This window comes from Monopterus albus, unplaced genomic scaffold (genome assembly GCF_001952655.1).
Source record: "Monopterus albus unplaced genomic scaffold, M_albus_1.0 scaffold67.1, whole genome shotgun sequence".
Taxonomy (NCBI): Eukaryota; Metazoa; Chordata; class Actinopteri; order Synbranchiformes; family Synbranchidae; genus Monopterus; species Monopterus albus.
This window is the reverse complement of record NW_018127947.1, coordinates 1,755,686-1,764,324: the sequence shown is the minus strand read 5'-3', so window position 1 is coordinate 1,764,324 and position 8,639 is coordinate 1,755,686. Positions and strand designations below refer to the sequence as shown.

The 8,639-nt window shown below is 42.1% G+C and overlaps 1 protein-coding gene across 1 annotated transcript; it reads left to right on the top strand.

The window, feature by feature from the left end:
- The first annotated feature begins 7,019 nt into the window (after positions 1–7,019).
- Positions 7,020–8,639, top strand: LOC109962718 (calmodulin-like). The gene is made up of 4 exons (XM_020604653.1): positions 7,020–7,119; positions 7,253–7,376; positions 8,076–8,191; positions 8,596–8,639. Exons 1-4 carry the CDS (start codon positions 7,020–7,022, stop codon positions 8,637–8,639), a joined length of 384 nt encoding a protein of 127 aa, XP_020460309.1.

The following is an 8,639-nucleotide window of genomic DNA, read 5'->3' as shown; positions in this document are numbered from 1 at the left end:
AAAGGCCTCCCATCAGATCGGATTCCTGGCAGCAGAGGGAGTCAACTTTTCCTTGAGCATCTCACAGGCTTACTGTGATTGTAATTCCTCACCCACGCAGAGCCACAGAAATGTCTGAGCTGCCAGAAAGGAGAACAATCTCTGTCTAAGCACAGATTGAGTCTTTGTCAGACTCTCCATCACTCTTTTTGTACACCCTGCTCTTTGTTGCAAGGATGAGTAGTTATATAATGTATCATTTTTTAATAGCAAACACAGTCTTTATGATTTGAAGTACTCTATGTGAACAAGCTGGCAGCTTCTCCCAAAGAGGCTGCCCGAAACCATTTACGCTTAAAGTAACAATGTACAAATCAAAAAGTGGTGGTGCAGTTGTTGTGGCTGACAGCTCGCAAATCAGAAACGCTCTCTCCCATTTATGCATTTTCTTCACGGCTCAATCAGCTGACTGTGGCTTTCCAGGTCATTCTGACCTGGTCCTGAACACCCGCAGGCATGTACGTAGAAGACGAAGCATTAACAAGCAAAAGCAGTAGTACCAGTAAATAAGTCTACCACAAATACCAGGCCTATTGGCAACAGGATGCCTGTAAGCAAAGGTACAAGCAGGAAAAATGTCTCCATCACAGTTAAGAAACATTTTCTTGTTGTACTGTAGGTGGCTGAAGTAAAGACAGTTAAAATGCAAACATGATCCTCAAAGTAACTATAGTATGGCTAAACTGCAGTTAGGTCAAGTACTTTAGTAAGTGTACTTTGTCACCACTATATAGTGTCTGGTCCTGTCAGAGGTTTCTCTCGATAAAGGGAGTTTTTCCTCCCCACTGTCGTGAAGTGCGTGTACAGAAGGGCTCTGTCAGGTTCTCTCCATAAGGTCTAGAGCTTTTTGTAAAGTCCCCTAAGATGGTTGTTGTTGTGATTTGGCAATGTACAACTAAAACTGACTTGAGCATTGGACATAATTAAACTTTCTGATTTTACATCAACAGTCTGATGTTTTGATGCAGTTGCAAACAGACACTTGTCAGTGAGCTTGTCATGAACCAATAGATAGTGACTTACTGATTTAAAAGTGAGCCGTGAATAATGGCATCATCTGCATGTTGATGTGACACTGGCCAATGTTCCAAACTGCTCTTTTCTGGTCGGCTTCTAGCTTCTGTTCAAAACCTACCTCCATCCATTCCCCATCACAGCAGCTCCAGAGTGTGATTCATCTAGCTCTTTGACCGAAGGCTCAGCTTCATCTCAAAGTCTCTAAAATCACAAGTAAAGAGGTCTCAAGGCAGATATTCTTGTCCATCAGTTCAGTAATTAGCTTATTGTGTGCAGGGTCACAGATAAGGCTGCAGAGTTTATATTAAACATACTGGCTCCTAGTTCTGGACCTTGGTCTCTATGAGAGGAACATTCCTCCTAAATCTTTTCACGCCACCTCCACTTCCTCACCATGCCATATTCTACTCTGATACATGGTGTTGCCTGTCTGCTGTTTCCCTGGAAACAGAAAGGAGAGGATGAGATGGATTTCTGGGCTGAAACGCCAGAAAAGGAGCACGTGCTCACCAGTCACTTCACATCAGCTGTGACGGGCATTAGATGAGCTGTACACTATTGCTGTACTTTTATATTTAAATCTGTTAATCAGCTGAGAGCATCATGCTGAACATTTGATACATTTTGTTGTGAGGACAGAAATGGAATTACACTGTTGGAATTTAAATCTCTGCCCACCCTGATGCTCCATCCAGCTCCATCCTCACCCCATAAAGAGGTGTCCTTTGGGGGTGTTTTGGGGGCTAGCAGGGGCTCGGAGCAGGCTCCAGACTCTTTAACAGCCCCCTCCAGAGCCCTGGTCACTCTGCACCCAGGCAGCTGCACGTCAGCCTCTGCTTTCACTGTGGGGCTCATGAAGAAGCCACCAGCCTCGGGACGGCTCCTCAGCCAGCAGCTCAGCCTGGATCCACTCCACTGAGCTCATAACTTTGATGCTTTAGACACTTTAAATCACTTTTATTCTGTTGACTAAGGACTTTTTATGACTCTTTGGCTTTTGTGTGAAAAACTGTCAGTGTTTAAAATTGCTTTGTGGTCAATCTGACAACAATGCTGCATTTTATGGTTCCTGCAAAGCTGACATTTGAGTTACAGGTCCTTTTATTTAACGGCCTTTGCTTGTGGCTAAATTCTATACTGTGTAAAGAGCGATTGTGTCAGTCCATCCACTCAAGACTGGTCAAAATCTGTGCTGAAATGTACATTAATACAACTGCCTGACATCCTCAACACTAATAGAAAAACAACAATTAGTCTGTACACTCACTTAGCAAACTGTTATTAATCAGCAAACAAAACATATATATCCTGTACACCATTATCAGTCACAGCAATTCAGGCTTATATACTGGCCCAACATCCTATTTCAAAAGGGAGTAAGGAAATGAAGAGTCATTTTGTTTCGTAAAAGTACAGAATGCAGACAGCTCAGTGCACGTACGGCTGCATAAACAGTGCTTTATGGTTTAAGTTGGCTGTGATGAATTACACAATTCATGAAAATTTTAAGAGTAATATTTATATTATGAGGCCTGGAGATAGTTTAGGCACCTGCATGTAGAAAAATTTTATATTTAGTCTGAATTGGTTCCTGATTTGTTTGCTACTACAATGGACATAGATTTTTATTTGTTCATGTTGCCTGAATAATTCCACAGAACACAGATACACACAGGTCACATTCACTCTTTTAAGTATACCTGTTTCCACCTTTTCCAAGTTTCTGCATTTCAGTTTTCCTTTATTTTATTTAATTATGATTTAATTCTACTCTATGTTTAATATGGAGGTTGGTGTTGCACTGGATGACATTAGACTGAAAAGAGTTTCCAATATTCTGCCCCCTCACATATGTAAATGGGATGGACAAAATATTAGAAATACAGCCAACACCCTGTCAGAGCATCGCCCTCTATTGTAAAACCTCAGGAAATGAACGTGTTGCTTTGGGGATTTTCACCAGTTTCTGACCTTTTGTACACTAAACATTAATCTACTCATTGAAAAAAGGATTGACAGATGAATAGCTATTTAAAATAAGAATTAGCAGTAACATGATTTTAAGATTAGAAAATCTTCAAACAAATATATAGAAAGTATTTTTGTTTATAAGATCATGACTCCTAACCATGATTATTGTTGTGTATTGGAGCCATACAAATAAAATTGAATTGAACTGAAACTGAATAGACAAGTTTTCCTTCTAGAAATGACATCTTCAAGGAACACATCTGTACAACTGTAAAATAAACAATTACATATCTGTCATGAACTCCAGCTCCACTTCTGGTAACGGGCTCTTATTTTTACTTGACACTTCCTGTTCCACCCTATCCTCACTCCTGGTCACTTTACTTCAGCACTCCAATCATCCTCACCTGTGCCGGTTGAAAACAACTGTGTATACCCTCTTATTAGCAACTTCGTCCTTTGGAGAAACTGCCAGATTGTCATGACTGTGCTTGACTGTCCAGTCATTCTGTTCTTGTATGTCTTGTGCTTTTGTGTAACTGGACTAGAACTTTGGATCTGAACCTCGACTACCCCTCAGCCTTGCCTCTGAAAGACTGTGAACTCCACCAGACCTTTGGATTGGTATTTTGACTATGAGCCTGCCCTGTCTCTGAAAGACAGAGTAATATTGGACTCTTGACTACTGTGCTGCCTTGCCCCTGAAATACAGCGAGTCTTAGTATCTGTCTTTTTGGATTGCTGTACTCGCTCTGCTACTAAGGATTCCTGCCTGTGGAGGAAGAAGTGTTTTCTTTCCTCAATGACTTTGTCTACTGTCACTGTACTTTGTCAGCGCTACACCATTAACAGCACTCACCCCTCTCCAGCTCATGGTTATTGTCAGACTCTTACTAGTTACTCTTACCAGTTACTCTTACTACTCTCTTAATAAAGTACCTACCTACCTTACTTACAAGCTGTGATACTGGCCTTTTAATTTGGTTCATCTCTATTAGTGGTGTGTGGTTCTCACATTGAACTGACAATATCAGGCTCAGAGTTGTGTAGAGATTGTCTGTCTGCTGTGTGGTGATCACTCATCTACATACGAAAGCCCAGAAGTGTTTCACTGCTCGTATGTTATTTAATGTGTACGTTGGCACAAGACTTTTTCTGCAGCGCCCCACTCTATCTGCCTTGTAGCACTTGTTTGTGAGTGTGTGGTGCAAACCTGATAACCTGTCTGGTGTCCTGAGCTGATTCATCACTGTGACTGTGGTCTCTGATCAAAGCGGTAATGCTAGGTGCTGAGGAGCTTCCACTTCATTGCTTTTATCAGTTAACTACAGACGTAAAGGTGACATACCATACACTAACTGTCTCTGATATCAGGCTGTAGGGATAGTTTACTGCAAAGTGCTCTGCTTATCATTACATGCACAGTCCTACACATGTCAAGAGAAGATTTCTGAGTAGCCTGGCATCCTGAAAATAATACATCTGTGGAGGCTGTCATGATGCTGTCAACAAGCAGGTTCAATATGTTAAAGAACAAGCAACAAATTATGCAGTTCTACTTTTCTTCTTTGTCAGTGACTTGAAATTGAGGACAGAACAAAAACCACACACTTGCAGTGCAGTATGAGAAGATGCGGCACATTTTAGCAGCTGCTGAGATTTTCCTGTATGCTGCAGCAGGTCTACAGCCTAACACTAGATCCAAAGCGCCTTTCAGCTAAATGTAGAACATGCTAACATTCTGACATGCAGCTGTTGTGATGTCCACCATCTTAGTTTAGCGTGTTAATATTTGCTTATTATCTGATGGAAACATCAATTTTGCAGGCATCTGATCATAAAGTGAGTAGGACAAATTACGTTTTGACCTGCTGATGGTGCAGGATGGGCCATGAGGCCTACCGCCACACATGCTGGTAGAAATACAACTATCATTTCATATATACTGTACAGTGCAAAATAGATACTGACATTACTATAGAGTAGATGGATGGACAAAACACTTGAACCTCTGATTGAGCTATTTGAGGGCTGTCTCAGGCTGGGAGAGATCCTTTCTGGAATTAATGTTGGTAGTGCTGGTAGTGGGAGCTGACAAGGCTGTACATTATGAGAATTCTATTGGTGTAGAGGCTGAGCTGTCTTTATGAGACCTTGCAGCACTACTGCATTCAGGAATAACTTGTAGAACTTGTATCTCGCTACACGATGAATAATCAAGTGCTGTGCCAAGGCTGGCCTCTGGTTCAACCCCACCAAAGGGTTGCTGTCCTTCACTTCAACTCCATTAACGGATAGTGCGGGATCTTGTCCCAGTAAATCTAGAGAGACACGTCATGTCTGTAGCCGCAGGAGCCAAAGGTTTGATGGAGAACGGCTCCATCTGGGGAGAGATAGACAGGTGCGAGGCCACTGGAGGTTCATTCATCCTGTATATAAGAGACCGAAAGCAGGGCAGGGTCAGACGTACCAGGAAACCTTGAATCTGGTGAGTAGTGTAGTGGCAAGACTAATAAAGTGGTGAGAAAGGAACAGGGAGCTTGGTAATCTTTTAAAAATTTATTGAAGCATGCCAATAATTCAGCTGAATGGTCATCACCAAGTCAAACAGAGAATGAGGAGTACTCACTTCCTTTATCATCACAGCAAATAAGGCATGGAAAGAAACAGCAGCAGAGTGTGGAGACAGTCTTCTAATCTTCTACTAGATGTGATCAGTCTAAAACGGTCACGCACAATATGTTTCAATCTGAGGATAAGACTTCAGGTTCCTGCTATCTAATCTATTCCAAGACTCTGACCTCCAAGGCATCTCTAAATGCGTCACAAGTGCAGTCACCACACTCTGTAGCTGTATGAACGCAACATACTTTCAAAAACAGAAACCAGGGACAAAAACAGACATGAACCAAGAGTGCTGATGTACTGATTTAGCCAGACAAAACAAACATATCCTCACAATTATGACAGTAAAATACAGGTTGTGCTACTACGAGAGAAACGTATACATCACATACTGAATGCGGCCATATATTTGTATGTGTAGCAGTTAATTACCTTTAATCAAGCAAGACATGATGGCAGGGAAAAGGTAAAAGGGATGGACCTGGTCGCTGGTCTATTTCCAGTATATTGCAAATTGCTTTGACTAATGTCAGGCTCAGTTTCTTGTTTGCTGTCATGCTGCTAATTTGTCATAGTAGTAAACGAGCTCTGGTTCTGTTGTGTTGGCAGGATGGTCTTGTTTGATCTTTGGTATGTCTTTGTAACTTTTGGCAAATGAGAAAAGGCACATTCATCTTACTAAGTGTGTTCTTGAAATGCAAATGATGATGTGAAGAGGAGAAGCAGTGATGAAACAGCCAGCAGAAATGCAGCAATAGGTCAAGCAGCTTTGCTGGCTGTTTTCACCCTCTGCTGCACTCTGCATGCTGTTTACACAACTAATTCACTGCATGCTGTAAATGCACATGCTAACCAGTCCCTCAGAAATGCCCCTTGTCTAAGCTTACACTCCCCAGTGACATGTGGGGACTTTGGAAGTGATGTCTTCTCAGATCAGGTCCCAGAAATCCCCCAAAACATCCATGTTCTCCCTCAGTATGAGAAACCCAGCTGACTAATTAGTTTACCAAGGTTGTACAGATTTTGGCGTAATTCCAGTGATCGTTAACAAGCCTCTGACATGTTAAGGCACTATGAAGTCTTTAAGATGTGAGGGAGCCTCGTCATTAAGGGCTTTGTATGTCAGGAGAAGGATTTAACATTCTACTCTGGGTTTTACAGGGAGCCAGAGAAGCTAATATGTGAGAGATCTGATCTCTCTTGCTAGTTCCTGTCAGTACTCTGGCTGCAGCATTTTGGATTAACTGGAGTCTTTTTATGTACGCTGAGCAAATGTATGTAGTTACTACTAACCTCTGGTTTTGTTTCTGGTTGAACCATCTGCTTATTTGCCTCCTGATCTCCAGTTCAGGACACACCTGTAGAACATGGAGGACTGCTTTCAGCCACAGAAGGTGACTGTGGCCATGGGAGCTTCGCTCACAGAGCAGGACATCGATCTCAGGCCACAAGAGACGAGAATGCAGGGTGACACACTGTGTGGGTGTGGGTGTTTGAGAAGGCATTCCAACAATAAATGATGACTGAGGAGGTGTTCACATGTGAGTCACAATGATGATTTCACTGCCTGATGTCAGCCTTTGTGACTGACTGTGTGCAGGAAACTTCAACTACAGCAGGTTTTTGGAGTACAAGACCTCAGAGCAAAGAGAGGACGCCATCAGGAAGGCCTTCATAATGCTGGACAAAGATGGCAGTGGCTACATAGAGTGGAATAAAATCAAGTATGAGCCCTAAACTAAGTTCAAGATATGGCTTTATTTTTCTAATTGTCTAAAAGTCCAATAAAAAAGGCCAAATCAACAATGTCTGACTTTACTGAAGATTGAGACATTTTTATTAAAGAAGTGTTTTCAAATGTACAGGAGCTTCAGTGATTTCCTACAACTACTGCTCATTAGTTTTTAGCAAATGTTACTCAAACAGGAGAGAAATAAGCTGACAGCAGCAGATGAATCCCCATTTGGTCTCTACTGAATATCAGTGGCAGCAGGACTGTGTGTGTGTGGGACTGAGTCAACGTGAACTACAGCGTGTGCGTTCATGCCAGGGCAACAGTGTGACAATGTACACAGTGAAGCCCTGGGAAAACATACACAGTATGTGTTAGTCAGTCCATCTTGGTTTTGCTGGTTAAACGAGATTTGATGGTAATTAAAAAAAAAAAATCCCTTGTTTCTACCAGATGAATAAATGCTTTGCTGCCAGGACGTCTAGACTCTGGATCGACCTGCCTCTGGGAAAGATGTTGCAGTTCTTGCTCTTAGTCTAACTTGGCTTTAGTAGTGTTATATCTACAGTCATTAACTCAAAGCATACAGGGTCAAACATCTAATCAAAGACATGATTTTTCATACAAGCTGATGGACAAACATATGTTTTCGATTTTTCATACAAGCTGATGGACAAACGTGTTTTTCCAGGTACCTTCTGTCCACTATACCAACTACAACCCCATCAGCTCCGCTTTCTAATGAGGAAGCAGAGGCCATGATCCAGGCTTTAGACACTGATGGAGATGGACGCATTGACTACAGAGGTGAAGACGTGTTCCTCCTGTTTTATACTCTTTGGTGCACTGACCTGCTGTCACCACTAAGGGTCAGCAGTTAACCAGTCTAAGATGTACAGTACAAAGCATTGTACTTAAACCTGTCATGCAGTGAATAGAAATGGAAAGTCACTCCAGTTTTTAAATGCTATGATGACAAAGGATGAGCTCAACATGATGCAGGTGCTGTGATCCCTTAATGTCAACACTGCCACATGATTTTCACTTGTTAAACTCTCAGGATACCTCACTACAGAGGAGTTATAGCACACACTTGTTATTATAGAGTGTGAAAATCCAACATTAACGTGCAGCGTCAGTAAGTCCCATACAGTATGCAGCCCACACCCTCACTGCACATCAGCACCCACATCTGGTTCTTTGTGTTGCAGAGTTCTCAGCCATAATGAAGATGGAGAAGACGGAGAGGAAGTAG